Source organism: Festucalex cinctus, chromosome 4, assembly GCF_051991245.1.
Source record: "Festucalex cinctus isolate MCC-2025b chromosome 4, RoL_Fcin_1.0, whole genome shotgun sequence".
In the NCBI taxonomy this organism is placed as follows: domain Eukaryota; kingdom Metazoa; phylum Chordata; class Actinopteri; order Syngnathiformes; family Syngnathidae; genus Festucalex; species Festucalex cinctus.
Window position 1 is genome coordinate 14,288,237 of NC_135414.1, and position 27,196 is coordinate 14,315,432.

Here is a 27,196-nt window from a genome sequence, read left to right on the forward strand (position 1 = left end):
TTTGTAATTTAGGTTTAAGTCAAGGTGCACACTAACCTATTCAAATCAAAGCAACGGACAAAAATTTGAAAGCATGTTTGAGCCGACACACTTCTGAGGCCACAGGACGTGCTCAGCTAATGGCCGCCCTTCTTGCCTGCTGGCGGCGAGATCAATAGTGTCGTTCGCTAGTGGTCGACAGGACCTATTGACAGCTCGAACCTCTTAATGGAGATGAGAGGGAGGAAGAGTGCTTATTGAGCTATTTGGGAGTGTTATTTCGATTTAGGAGACCTCTACCAACATAGCCCTCACACTCAGAAAAGAGACCACCAACTAGTGTATCTGTTTAGGAATACGTTATTTCAATTTTTCATTTAGAACATTTAGAAAAGAAATGTAGTTGTCAATAAGATGTGAGAATTTAGTTAAACTTTCAGTGCCAGAATTTACTTAATATTACAAATTGTCAGGCAATTACGAAAAGTCTAACACTCATAAGGAGCTTAAATGTACACAAATTGAGTAAAGGTTTACCCAAATAACAAAACAAACAACTGTAAGTTGATTTAATGCAAAACCTCAAGAGGACGTCATTCAGGATCATGTGAGCCTGAGCAAACGTCCCTCTGTTTTAGTTATAAGTAGGAATGGGAGAGTACTGATACCAGGTATCGATATCAGGCCTTATTTCAGGTTATCAGTACGCACGATGGCAGCCAATGTTAGTAATGGACGCCCTCTTGTGGCCATTTTATGATCAGAGACTAGAAAATAGAATAATAATTAAAAAATAAAATAAATAAAATGCCATTAATTCCATGTGATATTAAGTATAAAAATGTTATAGGTTCCTTTCTTGAAAAATATATAGATATTTTTTTTTTTTTTATGTTTTGGGGGCAGATTTATGTAGGCCTACAAGTGTATCTGTAGCCTCCTACTACTAGAATACTACTAAACTACTAAGTAGTTGAGTCTACTGACTCACCTATTTTCTGAAGCTGAGCCGTGATTCGCCATTACGTGAGCACTCATTTTCAGCCGGCAGCAAGTAGCAAAATGGCCGCCGCTGGATAAAAACAGCTTACCTCATATTCTCTAATATTAACCAGAATGCCATGTTTCGACTGGTGAGGGCACATGAAAATCTTTGGGTCGGCTTCCCCTTTTAGCCTTTTAAAAATCTATTTCTTTTTTTTTTTTTTTTTTTTTTTTTTTTTTTAATTTATTTAAAAAAAAAAAAATTAAAAATCTATTTCAAGATTACAAGAATATGTAAGCAAGTTATTTTTTCAACACGCCAGCTTTCTCTTCACCAGTTTCACAACCTCTATATTTAAATTGGACCAGAATTGGCTTCTTAAATACTTGTTGTGAGGTCACAAATTATGTACAAGGTATTTCTTAAATGTAAATTCAAAAAGTAAGGCAAGCTGGCAAGCTGTGTGTAACATGTAACGTGGTTGCAAATAAATCTAGATTAGTAGATTGATATTGAGATAGTCGACTTTTGAATAAGGCAGCAATTAAAGATAAATAAATAAATAAATAAATAAATAAATAAATAAATAAATAAATGCCCCGTGTATGTGTGTATCTCCAGTTCACTGGTTTTGTTAATTTGACAAGCTCCATAGACGTGTCACCAGCCCCACCAAATGTTATTTTCTCAGAGTCAACCAAGCAGAACTGACATCCTGTCCCAGTGCAAGTGAGGGAGGTGACCCATAGCCTTGTGTGACCATCAATCCACTTAATACATAAAACATGCCACTCCCACTCTGCCCCATTGACCACCCCTACCATCTGAGATTGATAGAGGTTTAAAAAAAAAAAGAAGAAGAAGAAGAATGTGCAGCATTGCAGCTCGTGTGTCGATGCACGCCTCTGCGTGGAAAGACGTCACCGAGAAGTTTACAGACGTCACCAATTCTTTAAACGTTCACTTGACATTTAAATGTTTTCATTTACTTGGAACACAAGAATATAGCGAGTGGGCGTGTGCGCGGCGACGTGGGTTCTAAATTGAATGCTGGTGTGCACATATGCTCAGCATCTTAAATGGCTGTTCAATTGTGGGTGGAGGCAGGTGTTGCCATGGCCTCGGGGGACCGTCGATGTATGTTTATGTGCGTGCGCGTGCGCGCGTGAGGAAAAGTAGATGCCAAAATCAGTCTTTAATGACTGCGGGGCTGTGCTCATGTCGTGTGAAGGCCCCCGAGAGCCAATGTGACTCGTAAATAAGCTCCTGATTTGCACACTGTGCCTCCAGCACCAATTTGCTGGATGATGAGAAAGTCTGGCTTGAGAGAGGATATTGATTCAAGAACATGGACCACGAGGAAACCTTCTATCTTGACGGTGTTGTACGGTCCACGTGCACGTGTGCTGTCCATGGTGCTCACAGGGGTAAACGCTACGAATAAATATGAAGAAAAAAAAGAAAAAAAAGAAAAGCCAGGACATCACAGTATTACTACCTCAAGTATTGCAATCATTTACATTTCAATGTGCTGGTTGGTTAATGCAAAGAAAACAGGGTGTGGGTCGTCGGTGATTGGCTCCGAAAGTGAGACGTGATCCTCCTCCTGCACGAGTCCGGAAGCATGATTGGACGCACATGCCAACCTTCAGCAGTAACACCAGAGCTGATATTTTTAGCAGCCCCCACACCCCCCCCCCTTTCCACCTCGTCAGGAAGTGCGTCATAGGCTCGTCAGCAAGGAGCCTCTGGGGGCGAGCCACTCTAAAATTAGGAAATCAGAAAGTCTCCTTTATCAGACCGTCGCTACACAAGCACACGTGCTCTGTCACAACAATGAGATGCGATGAGATTTTGTGCCCACACCTGAGTTGTTCGGAGAAGCGTTTCGTGTGCGCTTTTGTTCACGCAGTGCTGACCCTTTTACTTTGAAGGGGGCTGACTCACCAGCACTCACGCGTTCTGAACACTTCAAAGATGCTGCAGCATCCTTCACAACACGGACAAACGAAACATTGAGAACGTCCTAATATAATGCGATGCTGTTTAAAAGAGTTCATGTAGCAAAAAAAAAAAAAAAAAATCCGGAGGCTTTCACAAAGTTTATTTTTTAAAGGTTATGTTTTCATTAATGTGGCTCTAGTTAGCTTGGCTATTAATCTGCTTTCATCTTCTTTCTCTAATCATTGTAATAATAATAATAATAATAATAATAATAATAATAATAATACCGACAGTAAGAGGAAATGATCTTTCTCATTTGTTTTTAATATAAGTGTGCGTTGTTTCATTGTGTCAACATCATGCATTTTGTAAACATAACATTTGAATATTTAAAAAATCTATCTATGTATTTTAACGCTAAATGAACAAAAATTTGATAGTGTGGATGGTATTAAAGGCATAATCAATTGTTTCAGTATTCATTTGTATGTCTACATAATAAATAAATGAAGCAGGGAATGACTTAGCACTTGACAAGATGGTGTATGAAGGATTGCCTCTTAATAGCATGTCACCAGATGGGCATGCGTCTGTGTGTGTGTGTTTTAATACAAAAAAAGAAAAAAGAAAAAAAAGAATCAGGCCTCCTTTTGTCCTTCCGTGATGGCCTCGCAGTAGGGTGACACACACATGCAGGCATAGACACAATAATGCAAGCACACACGCACACTCCAAATCTCATTAAGAGTGAGAGGGTGAGAAGCTTTCATGTCTAATGGAAGTGGAGGGAACAGAGAATAAGGCTACCTTACTTGGAGTAGTGTTTGAACAGTTATTTAATGCAGTCATTTTATTATGTGAATGACAGTGACAGATAATGGAATAGTTTCAAAATAATATTGATTCCTTATACACTAAAAGGAAACTAATTCCACCCCCTGTTTTGCTGTTCACTGCACACGATCGTGATGAAGCCATTTTCTTTGAACGCCACCTGTATTAGATAATGATAACCCGAGTTATTACATCAAGCTGTTACATTGTCATGTAGTTACCATAATTGCGAGTATAACTGAAAGCAAACCAAGCCCCCATTTGTACCCTTCAATTTCCCCATTAGGCTTAGAAATGGCTTTCCAATTACAGGCAATTGCACTTCAAAAGAGCTGAAGAGAGAGGAAAAACGAATACATAAACGCAGGTGATTTTCCAATTTGGACTAACGGCACTACACCTTTGAAAATGGCCTCGATAATACACACGCAGGAAAATTGATTTTTGATTTGTGTTATTGTGGTTATAAAATATTGATGAACTGTGCCTTTAAGAGCAGAATCTGTGAGAGGAGACACCTTACACCTTCATCCATCCATCCACAGAGTGTGGGAAACAGTGACAGAAAATAAACAAAACGGGTCAAATTCAAATGTAATGTTCAGCAAGACCCATCAGAAATGGATTTAATCATTTCCAGATTCAAGAAATAAATGACATTTCTTTCTTCATAATTTTGCAAACATTTCTGTGCATGCGCTTTCCTTTCAGCATGAGAATCAGCATGACGTCTCCATGAAACAAACGCTATGTGAATGTGACGATAGCATAGGATAAGATCACTGACTTTTTCATCACATCAGCGTCCTTTGTTATCGGCTCCGCTCCTCGACTCGCTCCCTCCCTCGTGCTTGTCCCTTGCTGGGCGACTGCTGCATGGTGACTCACGCACTGCAGAGACGCTACATCTCAATGATGGAGCGCATGAGTCACACGCTGTCCGTTTTTCAAAACTTTCTTGTTCTTTTCCACTTGGCTGCCATGTTCCACCTATCATTGCCCACGGCTTGTTTTCCCACTCAGAACTAAACGGGATGTTTGTAATGCTGTTCGCTTCATATAAGCCGCCTGTCAATTTATCCATCCATCCATCCATCCATCCATCCATCCATCCATCCATCCATCCATCCATCCATCCATCCATCCATCCATCCATCCATCCATCCATCCATCCATTTTCTTAACCGCTTATTCCATACAAGGGTCGCGGGATGCTGGAGCCTATCCCAGCTGGCTTCGGGCAGTAGGCGCCGTACACCCTGAACTGGTTGCCAGCCAATCGCAGACCTGTCAATTCACTCCTTTATTTTGTTTAGCTGTCAATTAGTTTCTGCTTGGTGCCTGTATCACAAATTGTTCGCAACCTGCCAGGACTCTACACTAAAATGAAGTTCTTGTATAACACAAACAAACACAACGTCTTTCATTACATATCATCTGCAGCTCAAAGTAAATAATGGTAACATGCAAGAATAGAATAGAATAGAATAGAATAGAATAGAATAGAATAGAATAGAAGTGAATGTGAGAAATCTTGTCATTCTCACCTTGGACACGCTTGAATAATTAATAGTATGATGGTGGGCAGCTGACGTAAAAAGCTTCTTGATTTTTAGAGGATAAGCAAAGAAACTATGCTTAAACTCAAACACATCATGGCTATGCTGTAAAGAGAGAAAATCCTTGACTATTTCTTTTTCATTTTTTTTCTTTTGTCTGTCATTCTAAAATGTCCATGAGTTGCTATGGCGACTAGTGCTGGGAGGATGTAAAAGCGAGAACTGTGGTTGTCAAGAGACAACACGGGGTTCAAGGTTCATCTTTTTTTTCCCCCTCTATGCATCCCAGCAATATTCAAGCGTTGACACAATGCGATGAAAACCTGACTGATAGTGCAGAGCTTACAATAATGGCCGCCACGCCGCGCCATGAAGGCTTGTCATCATTTGAGAGTGAGGTTGTGATCCTTCACGTGCTGACAGAGGTTAAGCGACTGGACGGTGATAACAGACGTCTGAGGCACTCTATCACTTGGTAATTACATTACACTGCTACTCCATTGCTTTCACTCGCTGCTGGTAATCTTGTTAAAAATCCTGCTGATTGGAATCACGGTGACAGAGAGACAAATGGCCCGGGGAGCCCAGCCGTCCTCATCTGACGGAAGCTTTTCAAGTGCATCAAGCTATTGTTGGGTTGCCATGGAGCTGCATCGGCATACAGGTATTGAAATGCACCTTAAAATGCAGGTATGCCCTTGAGTTGGCATTAAAAGGAGATCCATCTGCCGTTTGCATTAATTTAGACGTGTAGGGTTTCATTCTAGACAGCTTTCCTTTTGTGTGTTGCCTCTGAAGCCAGATGAATAAAATGACTACACAATGGAGCTAGCTATCCACTCCATTAAATGGAAAGACGGCTCCTCCTTATCCTCCCCACCCCGTATTTTGTTGTTGTTGTACACGTGAATTAGTAGCTATGCTGCTCCCTGGTGGACACAAGTTGACACTGCAATAAAAATAATTACACAACGGGAATACTTTCTGTATATTTGCAATAATAATATATTGTGCTTGACAGTAGAGTTAAAGGTAGCTGCACTTTTCCATGTCTGTGGTTTTGTTCTGGTGCAACATTTGGTCCTCCATGTGGCAGGTAGCTTAATTAAAGAAAAAGTCCAGCCTGCAGCTACTGACCCCCTGCCACTGCGAGCCTGAGCTGAGGTAGCGAGCATCCATTAGTCAGAAGTGGCTGACATATTATTAGCTGGTCTTTTATATGAACGCCCACTGGCAGCAAGTTTAATAATCTGCAGGAATGATCAGTGGTAATTAAAATGACGCAAACGACAAAGGACGCAATGAGTTAAAGTCCTTGGAGGGGAAGTGTGGCAAAGGGAAGTATTTTCTCATAATATGCAGTATTATACTCACTATGTTATGAAGAATTCACATCATTATATGCACATATTGCTGAGGCTTTGTGTTGCAAGGAGCAATTCAATACCATATAATGAATGCAAGAAAATACATTTTTTTGTCGGGAAAGCTGCATGTCATGTATTTTATGACAAAAAGTACATTTCCCTGTAATAATGAAAAATACAGTTGTCACTTGAATTAAGAGTTTAATTTGTTCTGAGACCGCACTCATTACTCAAATCACTTGTATAAAATGAACTTTACCAATTGAAATTAACGGATGCCTGCATCCCCACCAGAACCCCCCACCCCCTCCAAATTGTATCATTAAAGGAAAATAGCATTTTACAATACTGTACTTTATATTTTAAAAAATACATATACATACGGAGACAAACAACCATCCACACTCACAAGCACACCGAGAGACAATTCAGAGTGTATATATATATATATATATATATATATATATATATATATATATATATATATATATATATATATATATATGAGCATCTCATCCCACCTCACAATGATATCTGCTTTAATCTGAGAGAAAGATAAAACACTTGTGAGTCTCTAATATGTGTGTCCCCCATCTGATAGGCCTCAGGTCCTCTTGACCCAAGGGACCAATTTGAGTGGTACACAGCACATGGTGCCTCGTGCGGCATTATCGATCCCCCACCGCCAATGTAGTGGGGGGCAAAAAGGGGCTTTGTTGTCTTGGCAACCTGTAATGCCATCTGTCATGCGTGTGCTGGTCATCATTATGTTGCTGTGACATTGTTTTAATTGAATCCTTTCCTCACGGAGGGACTGCCTGCTAACAATGTGACCCTTCAAATTTTGTGTCAAGAGAAGGTGGAGCACAAAGATTTATTTATTTTTTTAAATCATAACCAGATAAATTATCCAGTGTAGTCACTTTCACCACCAAGATTATTGAATTAAAAAATGCTATTATTCTCACTGTTGAATTATTTTAGCATATTTTTAGTCTTTTCGCCATGATAATTTACCTTCTGCAACATGTTGAGTCTGCTGTTCGAATAAATAATGTTCACTGAACCGGAATTCTCCTGGTGTTTTCCATGTAAGGTTGAATTATAGGTTGAAGGACATCCAAACTAACACTCATTCATATTCATAACAGTGCTGCTCTGCATGCAGATTAGCAGGAAGGAGACACACTTCAGGAGGACGGGGGTTTGAGGGGGGACCTCTCCCTTGGGACGAGGGCTGCAAATGAACCAGCAGTCACACCTGAGCGACAGAGCACAAAGACATTCGCCCACACTATATATAACTGTACAGTATCTCACCCCAATCAATTAGAATATCTTAGAAAAGTATTTCAGTTGCTCAATTCAAAAAGTGAAAATTCTTATTTTATACACATTCGTTACTTCAAAATGTTCTTTTCAGAAGGCCAATTCCCATCTCATTTCTATATTAAATATACATTTTTTTATAAATTGTTTGAAAATGTAATGTAATTTCCTAAGATGGAATATGTAGTATTCAATTCAAATCATGAATTAAACCATGAAATATTTTGTTCTGTGTGTAGTAGGCCTACATCTATGACATCATTACTGATCACCCATTTCAAGATTTGGTCTGTAACTTAAAATGTCCTGAACAATGGGGGTTCTCAGCAGGAAAAGTTAGCTTCACTCTAGGTTGGTCATGAAATTGGTGTACGGTACAGTAAATTCTCCCTCTATCACATCAATCTCGCTATTTTACGTTTTTTTTTTGTACAGTTGATACTCCATTTTGCTCTATTTATACAGTGTTAGGTGTAATTCAATTTTTGAGCTTTAGAGGGCGGCACGTTTTTAGTAAGTATCAAAGTATTATTCGTATTGTATTTGTATGTTTTATTTTAATCGAAGTTTAACGTAACCTACATATTTTGCCCTAGTGCAGTTGCCGTACTTAGTGACCTTGTGCACATGCGCCTCAGGTCATGCAGGGGTCGCAAATTAATGCTTCACAAATCCAGGCATGGAGCCATAGCTGCCATCAACTGGGGTTTTTACTTTAGTACTACTTTACTGCAGTTTTGATATAATGTTAAACAGCAACATTTCCAAAACAACAAACGCTGCCGCAATTGAATGCTGCGCAGTGGCGCAACTCGATGACATCATATAACTGTCCCAATTGTACAGTTTTCTCACGCTTGTAACCTGCGCTCTCCAACACTTTGTGCACCTCTATTAATTAAGTGAACACTTCATTGAAGAGCGTAGGGTGTAGTGTGGGTATTGATACTGGGCCTAAGTGTCCTCCTTCATAGAAATGAAGGTGGGTGTAGGAATAACCAGGTTTGGCAAAATGGTATGATGATGACTTTATTGGTGTGCTGGTTTGTGAAGTTAGAAAAAGAGACATTACATTTCATGTTAGAAGGGGAGTTTGCATTTGACAGAATGTCAGTTTTGTTTCAAATTTGTCATGTCTGGGTCACGCCAGGGTTAAGTTTGAGTTCATGTCCTGTTAAGTTGCGTTCATGACCGTGAGGTCAAGTGTCTGTTTTGAACTGATGTAACTAGCACCTAGTTTCAACTGGTTTTAGGCTATCTGTTGTTATGTGATGTCAAGAATCTTTAATCCCGTTACCTTGTCAACAGCCAATCAGATAATTCCATGTCAGTCCTGTTACCCACATGTCTAGCCACAACCAATCAGATCGAAGTGTGTGTGTTTGTCGGATTATTACCTGCTGTTCCTCTGTGCATCTCTGCAGCCCAAGGGGGCTTGGCGTCTCGTGATTCTCGATGCATTCTCGTTGTTTTTCTTTTAGTTAAGTTGTGTGAATAAAGAATTAAAATCTTATTTGTGTTTGCGCTTTGGGATCCAACCTCCAGAATATGACACAATTTACTATAATGTATTTGCATAAACTACCACTAGGTGGGAACAAAAACGTGATAATGCACCTGACAAATCCAACCATAGTACTGCCCTAGACATATACTAGTGAAGAGTCTGCATTCACAAACTAAGAACAAATAATAAGGTAATGTTTGATAAATTAAATAGCTATAGCTAATAAGAATATACCTCTTGCTATAGTCTGAACTTTTTCCTAGGGAGAAAAGAAACCTTCATATGCTGAGATGAGTGTGGATGGAAGTGGTGTAAGATGACACCACCAGTTGCAAGTTGTAAGAACTCTGCCGAGAGTTGCAACCCCGCCTGTGAGGCAGAGCGAGGCCGTGACCGTCGGATCCAAGTCATGTGTGTGCACTACGGGGAAAATTGGGAACAAATTTGGATGAAGAGGTCAACCTTCAGTGAACTCCATCTGTGATTACTATCAGCACTTTTTGTAAGTACATTGGTCTTTCCAATTTAATGTTTTCATAATGCTGTTAGTAGTGATGGTGCTAATGGAAGCAAAAACTGAGTGAAAGGATGTAGAGGTTTTGTTTTTTTTTTTTTTCAAAATTCTGAGTGTACAAAGTAGTGAAATTGAAACTTTTTAAGTCAATTGTAGTCTCATTATTAAATTACTTGCGTACAATGTTCAAATGTGTTAGTCAGGTTTTAAATGTAGTATTACATAGCTTTAAATTAATATTGTGTGTGCAAAAAGACTGCTTGAATCAGAATAATTATGTTTGATGGCATTTCATTATTCTTTGTTGGGAAGGTAGTCTGTTCATGTTGTGTCTCAGTTTTGACCCACTTGGACTTCAGTTGGTTGATTCACGAGAGATGAATAGTTGGAACAAAGAAGAGACTGTTTGAGGCATTTTTGTTTATTTGAGTTTTACCTTTCAGTAAAAAAGGAACAAAGGACGAAGTTAACTTGTGGTTGTATTCCACTGAGGCTGCACACTCAAAGCTGAAAGCCACCCACAGAGCGGCAACGGGCCATCGACCTTCTCCATCCTGTGTTGATAACAGGTTTATTTAGTTTGGAAGTAAGTCAGTGGAAGCCATGAGGTGGCTGCCCAGGTGACATACATTCTGTCTTACAGGCTTTCAGTGGACATAAGATCAATGACAGACTGCTTTTGTGTGAATTTATTCAACTGGCAAAATTTGGCTTTGCTAATTTAAGATCCATTTGCTGCCATATTTCAATGTATGTAATTGCAGCTGTTTCACGACTGGAGCTTGGACTGAAAGCACAATTAAAGCTTAGGAAATGTCACTCAAGCTCAAGTATAAAGCTTCGCTCATGTGTGTTGTCTTTACAGACATGCACCTTGAGCTTTGCTGGAGCATAAAGGCTGCTAGTGTCTCAAAGACAAGCCAGCGGGTGACCTTTCCCAGCAGAGTAATCCTGGAGTACAGGTGTGATTTTCTCACCTGGATGTTTTGTTAGAGACACGAGCTCTCATGGCGCGCTGGTCAACCAATAAAGCAGCCTCCGACTTGGCACGACGGCCCTTCCCATACCCCCGCGTCTGTCCCAAGTCTGCACCGCGTGTTTACAAAAAGGTTCTTTCACAAAGTTCATGTTACAGCCACTGCCTACATCTTCACGTTTGTGTTTTAGTGTGTGTGGAAATTAGTCTACTTCGCACACACACGCAAGGATGCTCTCTTTTCAGCTGGAATTTCCTGACACTGTTCTTATGTGTGTTGTTTATCTTCCTATTTGATCATGTAGTGATGCTGGTTTGAGCTACAAATGTCTTAAAAAACAGATGTGATGCTGCATCTGCATAACAAGTGATTATTCCACTTTAGATATCTAAAATGAGGTTCCAAATTTGACTTTAAAAAAAGAGAGACACAGACCTGGGTGGCCTTTGTCAACCGTATGTCAACAAACCTACGAACCGAGTATGGTTTTGTCCCGATTCCGTGTGACTAGTGAGTACTGTATTCCCAGCAGACAGAGCGTGTCTCTGCATGGGGCTGAGATTTATGACGGAGGCTTCTCTGGGAACATGACAAATGAGCCGTGCACGAGCGCCAGCAGATTGGCGAAGCATTGCAGCTCAAGACCTTTTTCTTATATTTAGGGATGTTCAGAACCACTCACTAGTACTTTTGATTCACATAATTTCCTCCAAGAAACAATGACAACTAATTTAGAAAGACTTGTGTATAGCCTATATAATACAGGATTTTCTCTTAAAATTACATCCAAATAGCAATTTTCTATTCTTCTAATTTCTTATTTCTAGTTCAAAATGTAAAATGGCCACAAACTGTACCAATATGTTGAAATAAGGACGGGTATCAGCCCATTACGATAGATGGAATTTGGAATTTTTGAATTTTAATTTTGATTAATTTTGATTTCGTTTTGAGTTTGTTTTGTTTTTTTTGGTTAGTTTTAATTATTTTTCAGGGTGGTTGTTAGTTTTTATTAGTTTTATTTTTTTCAAAAATGCTTAGTTTTAGTTAGTTTCAGGATTAGTTTTCTTTTCTTTTCTTTTTTTTTTTAAGTGTAGGCCTATTACTTGTGTACAATATTTAATGAACACCGTGGTAAAACTAGACTAAGTGCAATTTCTGGAGAAATTGCGTGGGAATGCTGAAAGCTGAATGCCAATAGCTGAATGCTACGATGAAAGCTTTAAAGTAAATTGAAATATAAATTATGTAAAAATTACATTTTAATTGAAGATGAAAGATAAATGAATAAAAAGAACTGAGCAGAAATCCGAGAGCTGGTAATGAGGAAGTGGGCGTGGCAAGTGGGACTTAGAAAAAGTTCAATGTCAGTTCCATTGAAATGAATGGAGAAAAGTTGATATATTTAAAGTCAAATTGTGCGAGTACTGTAAGTAACGTGGAATCAGACGATATATATACCCTGGAATGCGTGAATTTTTGAAGCAAGTTGAAAATTGAACGGAGTAAAGTATTATGTGGGAGGTTTTTTTTCGGCAAAAATGTGAGGAGAATAAACATCCGAATAACATATGTGGAATGCTTTCAGCATTCCCACAATGAAAAAAAAGTAACGCATTTCTTACCTAGAGTTGCATTTTGAAAAAGCAGCCGAGCCGAGCCATTGGAGGCAAAAGTCAAGCATGCAAAATTGTTGCCTTGGAGCGACGTCATCTGAAAGTGCTTTTCTATTGGCTGCTGCTAGATGATGTCACTTCTGTGTGACACACTTTCAAAAAATGTCAATTTAAATTTCGTTAATGAAATCGTTTTTTGAATTTTGGTTTGAGTTTTTTTGTTAGTTTTCGTTAACTAAAATAACCTTGGTCATCGCCCATCCCTACTTATATTCTATTTCAACCACTTTGATGAATGATTAAGGTGCACTCATATAAACTTGTCAAAAAATCCAGATCATCACTAACATGCCCATGAGCAAGGCATCAAACCTCCGAAGCTGCTTGGTCATGATGTGTCAACAACAGACTAAAACTGAAAAGTTTCCTTTGTAGGACTTGTCAAAGCTGATCAGAGCAGAAGCATGGATGGTGAAGTGGAATCAATGAACAGGAGTGCTGAGAGTCCTGTGAGCCAGCTGACCGGGTTGGGGATGAGCTGTCTCCTCAGCCAGAAGTATCGCCACTGCGGCCCAGGTCTTGACAGTCCTCAGGAGTACAACCAGTGGCTACCGTACCGCCATGATGCCAGCCTGCTGCCTATGAAAGAAGATCTGGCTTTTTGGCTCAACACCATCATGGGTGAGATTATTTACATTTACATGTAGACGCTGTGAAGCCAAAAGCATCTCTCTCTCTCTCTCTCTCTCTCTCTCTCTCTCTCTCTCTCTCTCTCTCTCTCTCTCTCTCTCTCTCTCTCTCTCTCTCTCTCTCTCTCTCAACAATTTCAAAGGAAAGGAGTACCTGTATGAGTAGTACTTTGTACGTGTGTTTGTGTGTAGGTGTGGACATCACTGCTGACACTCTAATGGACCGACTGGACAATGGCGTTGTTCTTTGTCAACTGGCCCAGTTTCTCCAGGAAAAAATGAGCCACAGCAGTAAGGGAAAGGTGCTGAAACAGAACCAAATTATTATACCCTTTAGGCTATAGATAGAAAGTACAATAGTGCCAATTAAGACTGTATGACACGTAAAATGTTTAAAATTATAATCTACTCTTCTCTGACACTATCATTTGCCCCACAAAAATACAATCAATCAAGACAATATGGCTTTTTTTTTTAACTCTTTCACTCCCAGCCATTTTCACAGAAACAATCCCGTTCGCTCCCGGCTGTTTTACTGAATTTTGACTGATTTTGCAAGGCCCACAGAATATTGTGTTCTATTGCTATAAAAACACAGAACCTATCAAAAAAAGATTAATGTCTCTCATCAGGAAAAAAAAAAAAGTATGTTTCTATCTGTTTCCGTTTTGCAGCAATTAGCATTAGAAGAGAGCTAAGTTTCATCAGTTTTCACAAATTATTTAAAATTGGAAGTAATTTAGCTTTTTTTCTAGATGTCCCTGGTTTATCGCCTTTGCTCTGCTGCGACCTGCTGGCCGTTTGTGTAATAACTACCTTTTCTGCAACCGTTCTTTGCAGTTGAGAGGCTGCATCAAAACCTTCTGTATGCTTTAGCATAAAAAACAAAAAAAAACAAAAACAAAAACAAAAAAAAACATATAAATACGTCTTTGGGACACGTTTTTAAAAAACGTATTTATACGTTATTGGGAGCAAATGAGTTACTTGAATGTGTGTTTTCTACTTACTGTATGTGATTTTGTGTGCAGCCCTTCACCAAGAGAGTGATCCACTGGCGAGCTGATGCAACTTCAGGTTCATTTTTTGCCCGAGACAACACCGCTAACTTCCTCTACTGGTGCCGCAAGATTGGCGTCGACAGGGCCCACCTTTTCGAATCTGAGGATTTGGGTGAGCTATTTGGCAATAAAAAAAATTCCTGGTTATTTACAAGCACTCTTGAGAGAGCTTTTGAGTTCACATACTGTACAAATGGGCTAATTTGCTTCCATTGTAAATGATACTATAACCTATGTATTAGTATGAATGAGCCAGTAACAAATATATATGTATTTGTATCCTTGTTTCCTTAAGTATCCTTGAGCAAGATACAGGGAGTCCTCGAGTTACTTACATCTTTTTCGTTAATTTCCCACAGTAATCACACCATTTTAAAATTATTTCAGCAATGGATGTCCATCGAGCAGGTCAGCTCGCCATCAGGCGCGACACATTTTCGTGTTTCCATCAGCTCATCCGTCAGCAATGAATGTCCGTGCGGAAACACGAAATATTGGTTCCGCCATCTCCCAGGTTGCGCAAATATATTTTTTAAAATTAGTCTACATAAGTAATTTGATGTAAATATCAACTTAAACTGTGAAATACAACTTACGTCAAAACTACATCGCTAGCGTAGGAACTGAACTTGTCCGTAACGCGAGGATTCTCTGTATATAGTACACAGTAAATTCTGTAGTCAATTTGACTCTACTTAGATAAGGACCAAATACACTCAATTTTAGAGTACAAAATAAAAATAAATAATAAAAGTGATTCAAGGTAGTAACCTTCAGCTTGGGAGACAGCCGATCTACTCCCTGAGCCACTGCTAGGAAATCTCTCATGTCAGCTGTAGCTGATTCTATGATTGCATGGAATCCTGACCAAAGCCGATCTGTGGTCTCATGGAGAAAATCAAAGCAGGAGGGTCATAGCTCAGGCGGTAGTGTGGCACTGTGGCAGTCTCCCAAGCTGGAGGTTGTGAGTTTGAACCTTAACCCTTGATTCAGTTTTATTTATGTATTTATTTTATTTGTTTATTTTTTAATTTTACTCTCTTTCTAATATAAATCAAAGTTTACTCTACAATTGAGTCTATTTGGTCCGTATCTACATAGAGTCAAATTTGGCACTATTCAAGTCAAATTTACATTGCAGAATTTACTGAGTACATTTAGCGTTGACCATTAATGCTAGTAAATGCAGTCCACAATTCCAAGCGTGTGCTTGATTAACTCATTTGCTCCCAAAACGTATAAATACGTTTTATTTTATATATTATAGTGTCCCAAAGGCGTATTTATACGTTTTTATGTTTTGTTTTGTTTTTTTTTGGTTTTTTTATGCTAGAGCATACAGAAGGCGTTGATGCAGCCTCTCAACTGCAAAGAACTGTTGCAAAAATGGTAGTTATTACACAAACGGCCAGCAGGTGGGAACAGAGCAAAGGAGATCAACCAGGGCCATGTTGAAAAAAAATCTCAATTACTCACAATTCTAAATAGATTTGTGAAAAATTATTAAACTTAGCTACTCTATATTCAAATTCTAATTGCTGCAAAATGGACACACATAGAAATATACGGGAGACTTTAATCTTTCTTTTTATAGGTTCCATGTTTTTATAGCAATAGAACATAATATTCTGTGGGCCTAGTAAAATCAGTCAAAATCCAGTAAAACAGCCGGGAGCGAACAGGATTGCTTCTGTGAAAATGGCTGGGAGGGAATGAGTTAACCTCCTTTGGGCTATTTATTCTTGTTAGTGATACACAGAAATTGGGTTACATTTACCAAAGGATGGGTTAATTATTTTGGTGTAACGAACTGAAGCTAGTTGCCATTTTACACAGTTTTGTGTGTTGAAGTTGAATTAATATAGATCAGTGGTAAGACCGTTGACTTTGGACACTGAGATGTGGTGTAAACTACACCAAACATCTTGTATGAATGGCTTGCTGTGGCGACCCCGGACAGGGGAAGTTGCTTCTTGGTAAGAAAATGAGCATTCTTTTTCACCAGTTATACTGATAGGTATAACTGGCATTCGCCACTTTGCTGACTTAATGAGTTCCATTAAAGTTCATATAATGATTGCTTTGCCTTCCTTTGTGTCCAATTCCCATTCCAGACATTCTGCAATAGTATCAAAAAAAGGTCATGCTATGGTTGTTGCTGGTTGTTTATACATGATTCTTTTCTCGTAACCTAGATCAATGAGATTGTTTCGAACAGCAGATTTGATTGTGTGCACTGAGATAGACTTAACCGCCTTCTTCATGCTGCTGTTGGCTTTGTTGGGTCCAGGTAGGCACTTTGTTTGATGTGGAAGTAGTGGACTAGAAGGAGATGAAGCATTCATGCCCTCATGCCCTCGGATGCGCATTCAAAGGCCACAGGAATTCCAGCTCAACCTCAAAGAGAGAGATGAATAACGGAGACAGACAGAGCACTTCACAAAATATGCGCCCGCTGCCATAGACACATTTATCTCCGGAAGCATTTTTTGTCAAAGCAATATTGTATTTATCTCTGTCTGCATCTATCCATCCTCTTTGTTTGTGTTGTGTGAAGTCCTCCATAAGCAACCCCGGGAGGTGTGCCTGTGCCTGATGGCACTGGGACGCATGGCCGCCAGGTGAGTGCTCCAGACAAAATGACGCTCCTGCTTTAAAAAAAAAAAAAAAAAAAAAAAAAAAAAAAAAAAGTGACAATATAACACAATGAATCAAAATATGAAAAGGGGTCGTGTAATTGAATAAACAAAGCAGTCAACATATATGTAGGAGAATTCAGATGCTTTTTAATTACTGGGAAATGTAAGTTGTTTATTTGTTATTGTTTTCATGTTATTTATGTTGTTCACTGCCATAGCTGTAAAGTAGGGGGTGTCCAAACTTTTTTGTTTGCGGGCCACATACAAAAAATGAAAGAATGCAAGATGCCACTTCAAAAATTTTCAACTTTACTTTATGAAGCACACTGAATTTTAAAATTTTTAAGATTTTGGGGGTGGCCGTCAGTCCTGTATCCGCCTAGACTTGATCCACCCCTGCACTGAACAGCAGCGAATCCAATCTCCACAATCAGAATCAAAACAAGAGCAAACTGTAGTAAGATGGCCATTTTTAAAAACAGTTACTTGAGGGTTATTGATATCTTTATGAAACACATATTGACAGAGCAGAAAGTGGACTGAACTATTTTTCCTTCTAAAATAATCTTTTATTTAACCTTGTTTTGAAGAGAAATTTTATTTTGGTCATAAATAGTTTATTTATATCTCCGATTACCATATTTTCACGACTATAAGGCGCACCTAAAAGCCTTCAATTTTTCAAAAGCTAATCCTGCGTTTTATAATCCAGTGCGCCTTATATATGGATCAATATTGAGCCGCCACAGGTCTCGCTGTCAAGACGCTATCGGTGACCCTGCACGATCGGTGACGCGCATGCGCAGAAGATCCCGCCATCTTGGATCGCTAGCTAATACTAATGCTTTAACTCAGAGAAAATAATAAAACAGCTGTTTATTCATTTTGGGAGTGAATGGAGTTGTCAGAAAGCTGTTTTGTAATCTATTAATAAAGTTTGACTGACCTATCTGACTGTTTTGTTGACATTCCCTTTAGCGCAGCACCATCTAATGGATGCATAACGTAACCCCAGCCTCTACTGTAATGCCTTATATATGGAAAAAGTTTTAAAATATGGCATTCATTGAAGGTGCGCCTTATAATGAGGTGCGCCTTATAGTGTGGAAAATACGGTATTTAGAAATATATACATAAATAAACATGTATAAACCATTTATTCTTTTTAAGTAGTAGTGGCATTTTTTTTAATTTATTGACACCCTCACTTCACACTGCCTACCCCAAATTTTACATTTATTTATTTAGTTTTGACATGTCAAGGGCCGCTGAAAAATGAATAGCGGGCCGCAAATGGCACCGAGGCCATAGTTTGAACACCGCTGCTGTAATGCAACAGCATTCTTTTATAATATAGCATTTCTAAATATTGTTATTTTGAATGACCTCATGATTATTACCATATTTGTACCTTTTCAGGTACGGAGTTGAGCCTCCAGGCCTGGTGAAGTTGGAGAGAGAGATAGAGAGGGAGGAGGGACGGAGTACTTCTTTATTGTCCCCACTACCTTTCTCCTTTTTTCCAAACCCGGAGCTTTGCTCACTATCCCATTCAAACAAGCCCCCAACCCCACCTCCACCTTCTCCACCAGTGCCCCTCACTCCAAGCTCCATCTGCCTCTCTGAAGCCCACATCACGCCCCTCACGTCTGATCTTCCATCAGCCACGGAAGACTCAGTGCCCACATGTTTATCCCCACTGCAGCCCTTCCTCTCAGCTCCACAACTCTGCACAACCACAGCTTCAACACAAACCCCTTTGTGCTCCACTGGCACATCTGCAGCCTCAAAAAGCCAAACGCAGGTGGCCATTGCAACAAGACCCCCCACATCCTCACGACCACCAAACCTGAACCGTCACTCCAGCAAGTCCACCAGCAACATTTTGGATGACACTGTACGTCTCATTGATGGAACGTCTTTTTTGAGCTTGCTTACTTTGGGTCTGTTGCATGACCGCACTACATTAACACCCTGCGTCTGTCTAACCTCTATCAGGTGAGAAACATTATTGAAAATCCGCCCTGCAGCTGTCCAAACAAGTTCCCTGTTGAAAAGCAGCCGAAAAGCTGTTATCGTGTGGGGGAAAAAGTTCTTTATATACGGGTAAGAATTGCAATACTTATATGTATTTCTTTATTTACTTATGCACCACTAAAACGTCATAGTCAGTGAGCAATGCATAACAACCACTCACTGGCAGATAACCTAATTCGTATTAGTATTTCTTAATGTAGTTGATTTGCCCACAACCAATTTTTCATTTTATTTTATTTTTTTTATCATGACCACCATATGCCCCTGGCCCAAACTCAAGTAAGCTTTTTGAACATACTATGATTAACTGGTTCCTCCTTCCTTCATGTTGCAATTAATGAAATCATAATAGAGTACAAAAATGCTAGACAACAGCAACAACTTTTATAAATCCTGACAAATTTAATTGTAACTAAAGGAAAGGGTAGGCACAGGAAGTTCATGTGTGACCCTTGTGTCATTTCATTTGACATCAGAGTAATTATGATTTAATATGGCTAATTTGATGACAAGAAATAAAAATACACGGTGCTTTTATTGTCATTCATCTACTGAAAAGCATTTCAACCATTATCTGAATGCTTCATTACAACAAAGTGATGGTGACAAGCTTCCTCTTCTGCGAGTTGTGTCTTGTCGCTATTCTTCAAGACAAAGTGACAAGGGGAGGTGTGGCCTAAGACAAAGTGCTCACATAGACCTAGTTTTGTAAATGTTTCTACACGGGGTAAAGCAATCACTTATTTTTAGACACAATGTTTGGACATTTGTGTTTATTTATGTAATTGACTGCATTTTTTTTATTTGTATTGCATATACAATTTTAATTTGTTTGTAATTTTGTTCTGATGTGATTTACAATGTGGACAATTGATTTTAGTTTTGTTTTTAGATTTATTCTTATTGAAAATCATCATAAGCTATATACTAAGTAAGACAGGCTCATGGTAAACATTGAAATTGTCTGTTTTTAGGTGTGAGCCTAATATGATTTCAAAAATATAATGAATCCATCTTTGTGTCAGCAAGTTGAATCACTGGCTTATTTGCCTTTATCCAGGATAGAGATGTTAGTGCCTTTCAGCCTCCCTGAGTCATTCACCACCTGTATGTTTCAATACAAAGGCTCAAGGAAAGGCCTTCTGGGAGTCAGGGTTGCTTGGCAACGAATGGTCTGGATAAGACTGGGCTGACAATGATTTTATTCAGTACACAGACCTTCAGCTAAGAGTTCAAACAAACGTGCCTCTTTCAGGTAGATTTTGCCAAGATATGGCTGTTGTGTGCAGTTCAAATGGCAGCTCCCTAGGGAGTCAACGGGGAGACGTCTCATTGTATACTGGATGATTTATTTCACCCCTGCTAAGATCCATCAAACTATATGACGGTTCCACCCTCACATGTGATAACAAGAAGAAAAAAACATGCTTTATTTTGGAAGATTTTATATAAGGAAAATACATATTAAGTCTCAGATGAAAAAACTCACCTGTATTTCTGCCATTGGATGTACAGTGTCTCTATTTTCAACAGACTGAGGCTGACAGCATTGATTACCAATTAAACACGTGCTGGTCAGTGCGACTTTCATTAAGATTAACAAACCACTAAATGGGTTTCCACTGGTGACCAATTAGCCAATGCAGTTCTACACGTGTGTGAGTTAAGTGCAGTAACTTTATGGGGCCCTAAGCTGAATTTAATTTGGCCCCTCCCACCAATGTTTCACTTCTATAGTGATTGTGTTACACTTGGATATGGAATTTTAATGTTTTTTTTCATTACTTTGATGATAATAATAATAATAATAATAATAATAATAATAATGCAATTGGTTGGCAACCAGTCCAAGGTGTACCCCACCTACTGCCCAGAGCCAGCTGAGATAGGCTCCAGCACCCCCCGCGACCCTTGTGAGGAATAAGCGGTCAAGAAAATGGATGGATGGATGGATGGATGGATAATAATAATAATAATAATAATAATAATAATAATAATAATAATAATAATAATGATGATGATGATGATGATGATGATAATAATAATAATAATATGCATTTTTTTTAATTCCTGGAAAATACTTTCTTCATTGTCTTTTTTACTGCCACACGTTATTTAAAAACAAATAATAAAAAAAATAAAAAAATAAAAAATAAAAACTTTGATCGATGCTGGCCATAGTTAAGAGTGTTTTTGATTCCACAACCCATTGACCGGTTAGCGCTGCACTTAAACGTTGCACTGAGAAAAATAAAATAAAATAAAAAATGTAGTTGATGTCATTTAACGTTTATGGCGACATACATCGTGATTTTGCTGATCGTTATTAAACGTTTTTGGCGGTCAAAGAGTTATGTTGCCACACCAAACCTGTTCGATTATGCTTGTATGGACCTTTTTTGTATAGAAAGTAGTGCTGTCAAAGTTAAAGTGTTAACTAATTAATTAATCACAAAAAATTATCGCATTAATCATTGTACTACCACAGATTAATCACAATTTTAATTGTGACCGTAGATGATCCTTTTTAGCCGACAGTGGATGGTTACATTAAAGGTTGCTGTTGGAGTTTGAGCAATAAACATAATTACATGCATTAAAGTAAAGCATTTAATAAATGTTTACATATGTGGTAGGTCATTTTTTCCCATTTTAAATTATGCAAATAATTAATTGATTAGAAAAAGCAGGATGAGCGTGTGCAGCGGGCAAAAATGTTGGGAAAAAAAGCTTTTTTAAGTCAGTGATTAATCAAAATTCTACAATGTGATTAATCTGATTAAAAAATTTAATAGTTTGACAGCTCTAATAGAAAGTTTCACAAATTCATTGCGCTAGACTTCTGCCCATGTGTTTTATTATCTTCATTTTAGCCATTTAAAAATGCCTCAAATCCAATATCATTTGAAATACTAGTAATTTTTGACAACACAAACACTATGCTGCTGGACTGCTGAAGCCCATTGATCCTGACTCCACCTTGTGTTGCACAGCTGCCACCAAGACAAGTGTGGAAAGAAACATACCATAAACCTCAATTACCAAACACCACGATGACCCCAAGTGTGGACACCTTTCAAACAAGCACATACTATTGATTTGCAAGACAAAGTCATTAGCGAGGGGTTTAATCGGACAGCTTGTTAATGAGCTACCGAGCATGACGGCCCCTCATGTGTAAACTTTCCCTCCGCCCTCCCCCACCTGTCTATTTCCTTGGGGGACTATTCAATCATGGTGGCCATGAAGTGCTCAGCCATTCTTTGCTGTTGAAAAAGACGAAAGCTTTCCTTTTTACTCCGCTCTTTACGCTGTGTAGCCAGGACACCGTCTGGCTGTGTCGTTGGGACAAAGGACACGCACAAGATCATGCCACGTCCATTCTTTGTTCATCACATCTGCTAATAAGATAAACTCATGGACAGATGAAATGAAAGAGTTTGGGTAATTGAGCAGTATTACATTTAACCTTGTGGGCTGAAATGACCTCATCTTTCACTTTCTTTATGCTTGAGTAATTGTTGACATAGTGTAATTAGAAATATAGGTAAGGAGACCTTGACTTTCACATTTTATAGCATTCTCTCCAAAATGACAAATGTCAACCTCAAGGTGGCAATGAAGGAAAACTTGCGCATTCCAAGTCTGATTTTATTTTCACGCGATGACTCGTCCAATAATGTTGAGATGCCCACAAACAAATTGTTTCTATTACTGTAAATTGGATTTGGGCCCACTGTCTCACAAGCTGTAGATTTGGCTCAAGCCTGACTCCTACTGGCAGTTGCTGAAATCCCTTTTCTGTCACGTGAGCCCACATGAATTTTTCAGCAGGACAAGATGAGTCAGTGGGCCGAACAGGGAGCACTCAGGGGAATGCAGAAGATGCGTTGTAGGATGCAGACGTAGCAGACTGTAGTGTAGGGGGATATGTAGGGGAAAATGGCTTTATTGCCGACCCACAAATAAAGCTGCCCATGTGAGAATTCTCAACATTTCTTTAAAAAACAAACAAACAAAAAAACGCACACGCACATATAATTTTTTTTATTATTAATTTTTTTTTTTTTTTTTTTTTTTTTTTTTTTATACTGGATCATTTTAGCATCTGCTAATATAAGTCTAGCTACAGTAGATACAGATAAGTACAGATTCCGAAGAAGCCTTCCTTGGTGACTAAAATTAAAAAACGCAGAGCTGGCTTGCTCATTAGTCAACACATTCAAATGCTAAGATCATCATGGCTTCCAGGAGCCGCCACAAAATGGCTTGGGGAAAAAAAAAATACACCTTCAATGTACTATAGGGTCTCTTCAGAAAGTCAAATTGCCTTACGTCATCTGCTCCTTAGCCTGAAATTGACCCCCCCCCCCCCCCCAAAAAAAAAAAATGAGTACGAAAAGCACTTCGTTTTTTGACCCTTGTATTTATTTCAATCAATGATAATAATCACTAAAGATGTTAAAATTACAGTCACCTCTAAAACTTTTGCAATGGTAAGATCAATTTATTTGTTTTTGTATACTGAAGAGATTTGGGTGTCAGATCAAGAGGTGAATATGAGACAAAAGTTGAGAAAACCTGCTTTTAGTTCATGGTATTTATGTGTTATGATGTGTTAAACAACTCAGGAGAGAGAGCAACTGTTGTTTAAAAGGCACCCACTTTTCAAGTCAGCAAAAGTATTGGGACAGGCAATTCATTTGAAGTGAATAACGTTTGATATTTGGTGGCATAAGCCTTACTTGCAATAATTGCATCGGGCCTGCCACCCGTTGACTTCACTAAACTGTTGCATTCTTCATTTGACATTTCCTGGCCTTTACTGCAGCCTCTTTCAGTTCTTGTTTGTCTGTGGGGGATTCTGCATTAAGTCTCCTGTTCAGGAGGTAAAATGCATGCTCTATTGGGTTAAGGTCCGGTGATTGATTTGGCCAGTCTAAGACCTTCAACTTTTCCCCTTACATTATCGCATTAATCGTATATTAACACAAATAAATCGCACTATTAATTTTGACCACAGATGATCTTTTATATTGACAGCGAATGGTTACATTAAAGGTAGCTCATGTTGTGTTTGAGCAATAAACTTAACTTTAAATCATTTAATATAATTTGTGTATGACATTCAGAATATTTGTTCATGTCAAACTACAGGGGTCATTTTTTTTTCCATTTTAAATTATGCAAGTAATTAACTGATTGGAAAAAGAGGGTGAAAAAAAATGATGAAGACGTCCTCATAACATTAAATGTCAAAGAACGAACACAGAACAGGCGCTCTTCAAATTTGGCGGGCTAAAAATGTTTATTAAAAAAGCCTTTTTAATTAAGTGATTTAATCGTGATTAATCAAAATTCTACAATGTAATTAATCTGATTTAAAAATGTAATCGTTTGACAGCACTAATATATATTAGGGGTGGGAAACTCTGGGTACCTCATGATACGATACGATATGCGATACAAGACTCATGATAGCAATATGACGATACCATGATTATTGATATATTGGTCAGATAATAAGTCCACGATAATATACGATAAAACTAATCGAGCCATAAGCTGAGGATTTTTTCAATGAGAAAATAGTTTATTTTTGTACCATTCTTCGCCTGAAGACTTCCATAAATTTCCCCACCACTCTTATCAGGAGCTCCACCTAGAGTGTATAAATATCGATACTTGGCGTAGGATTATTGATAATTGATCGGGAGACAAAGTATGACGATTTATTGCGATATCGCAATATCATCACACTCCTAATATATATATAGGATCAGTATTGGTGTCAATACCAGCCTTATTTGAAGGTAAAGTAGGCTGTGAAAGAACAACAGCGTAAATGGCATCCACTGGCTGTAAACCAGGAAACTGGTTGAGTGAGAATGTCAGACTTGACCCCTGTCAACCTGAACATTTTAATCTGGAGCATGTCAGCTGCGATAGACCGTGTCTAGCTCGGCTTCCCTCCACGGCTGCTTAATTCTGAGCGTGTGCCATTGATTTTTCATCCCATAGCCTACGTGTGACACGCTGCTCCAAACATGAGGGAAGGAGGGGCGGGGGGCATATCTGCTCGTGTGATCACATTCTTAATGCTTCCTTAATGAAGGTTTTATTGGCGATAAACCAAGAAGGGGGGTGGGACACTGCTGACAGGACAATGGCCCGCTTTGCAAGGCCTCCTGGGAATGTTAATGTCTCCTGGGAGTTGTGTGTGTGCAATGGATTCATCTCAATCCCCCTTTAATTTTTGCCCTGGCTTCATATTGTGGCAGTAGTTGCCATGGCAGCAGTTGGTTTTCATCGCTCGGGCTTCTTGTCCGTGAAGGATGTTTGGAATCCGAGACAGCGGGCCTTTCTGCAACAGCTGCCCGCACGCACCAAGGCTGGTTGCAGGTTTTTATTGAAAATGTAGTGCACCTTACGTGGTTTGGGTGCGGATGAAGCTTCGTGCGTCACTGCTGGTGTGCGCATGCATGCTCATATAGGGATTAGTCTGTCGTGTGAGCTCAGCTGGCAGCACGAGGTGCTCTTTCATTTGGTTTAATGAGATTTTGACAAAGCTATCATTTGGCTTTCATGGCGACAACTTCATATAATGCAAGGGAAGCTTGTAAATATTAGATTGGCAAGCGTGTGTGTTCTAAATATTGTGGCAATAAGACATACCCTAAGTTGTTGTTTTTTTTATGTCACAGATGCTGAATGAGCGTCACGTGATGGTGCGTGTGGGTGGAGGCTGGGAGACCTTTTTAAGCTACTTACAGAAACACGACCCCTGCAGAGGAGGACCGGTGGGCAGATCTGAAATCAGGAGCGGTCGGGACAAAGTCAAGCCCCTCGATTTGAACATGTCACCTGACAACTACATGGTGGTCAACGCACATTACCGTGGAAAGAAGTAGATCGTTCTACACACTTTATTATCCAACGTGTCCTTTTTTTGTTTGTTTGTTTTTGTACTTATAACCGCCATTGTTGTTAATTTATATTGGCTTAGTAGGGTTATATTTACAGAGAGTAGGCCTATGTACAACAGTATTTTGATTTATTTTTTTTTGTTTATTTGAATATCAAATACCAAATTAAGCGTTAATTACTTCATTAATCTGTTTGGATGACGTAGTGTCCAAAGGAAGTTATGCACGTTTTATGTTTGGACATTAAGATTTAACAATATGTAAACAAATGTTATATACAAAACATCTATGTGTATATCTTGCACTTAAACTTCAAATGTGCCGTTTCATTTCTTCAGTGTTGAAATCAGCTATCATGCTAAAATTCTAAAAACACATCATCAGTTTCTCCCCCTAGATGGCACCATGCGCTCAGCGACAAAATGCCAATGTGATGCAAAAAAAAAAAGAAAAAGTCATCCAGCATCACGCATGACACTAGATTCCTGGAATTTTGAAGCAAAACAAACAATGGAAACTAGAAAACTGGCAATTATGTCTTTTATTTCAGTAAAATAAATCAGGAAAATTGACAGTTTAATATTGAAATGAACTGCAATGATATCATGCATGTCTGTTATGTCTTTTCAGTCACCACAAAGCACCTGCAGTGAATTGCATTGGTACAAATATAAAAAATAATAGCTGTGCTACTGAAACAAGTGCTGCTTTAAATGGCAGCCTTTCCACTGAACACGGGATGATGAATGTTGAGAGGATATGTATTCCATTCGAAATCATTACTGCGCTGAAATCAACAGCTGACTCAGCAGTCTTTTAACTTGTAGGTGAGTACATGATATCTCATATTTAAAAAAAAATTGGTGATAATACTGTGCTAAAATTCCAGACTGTGCTGTCATTTATGCATCAAATGCAACAATCTGATATAGGGGACACAAAATTGTGCTTAATAGTCTTCATCTAATATGAAGTTGTAGCACATCAGATAAAAAAATTTAAAAAAAGGGGGCATCGGACTTTTACCACAAAAGTACAACAACAAAAAATACATGTGTGTAATATTGCTTCCATTATGTCTACACGTTCACATTACTATTTAGTCCTTACTCACAAAACCAGCGAGTTTGGGTGGTGATCTTCATAAAAGCAAAAAAAAAAAAAAAAGTGTTCACACTCACTCCCTTGTTACTGCCATTATAGTTTCACAATAAAAGGTTGAACTCCCTCCCC

At 38.8% G+C, this 27,196-nt stretch overlaps 1 protein-coding gene across 2 annotated transcripts; it reads left to right on the plus strand.

Moving 5' to 3' along the window:
- Positions 1–5,632: 5,632 nt before the first annotated feature.
- On the plus strand, positions 5,633–26,347 carry gas2b (growth arrest-specific 2b). 2 transcript variants are annotated; one of them, XM_077518280.1, is made up of 8 exons: positions 5,633–5,776; positions 13,047–13,292; positions 13,493–13,602; positions 14,332–14,473; positions 16,919–16,982; positions 18,420–18,897; positions 18,999–19,106; positions 25,742–26,347. In XM_077518280.1, exons 2-8 carry the CDS (start codon positions 13,076–13,078, stop codon positions 25,946–25,948), a joined length of 1,326 nt encoding a protein of 441 aa, XP_077374406.1. In that variant the 5' UTR covers positions 5,633–5,776; positions 13,047–13,075; the 3' UTR covers positions 25,949–26,347. The 2 variants fall into 2 exon arrangements, with proteins under 2 accessions (XP_077374406.1, XP_077374407.1); XM_077518281.1 differs by lacking the exon at positions 5,633–5,776 and adding an exon at positions 9,871–10,006.
- The last annotated feature ends 849 nt before the right edge of the window (positions 26,348–27,196 follow it).

Excerpts from the sequence above, each read along its gene's own strand:
- gas2b (XM_077518280.1), top strand. The coding sequence starts at position 13,076 with ATGGATGGTGAAGTGGAATCAATGAACAGGAGTGCTGAGAGTCCTGTG. Across the intron at positions 13,603-14,331 it reads GCCACAGCAGTAAGGGAAAG|CCCTTCACCAAGAGAGTGAT; the intron begins GTGCTGAAACAG and ends TTTTGTGTGCAG. Across the intron at positions 14,474-16,918 it reads TTTCGAATCTGAGGATTTGG|TCCTCCATAAGCAACCCCGG; the intron begins GTGAGCTATTTG and ends TGTTGTGTGAAG.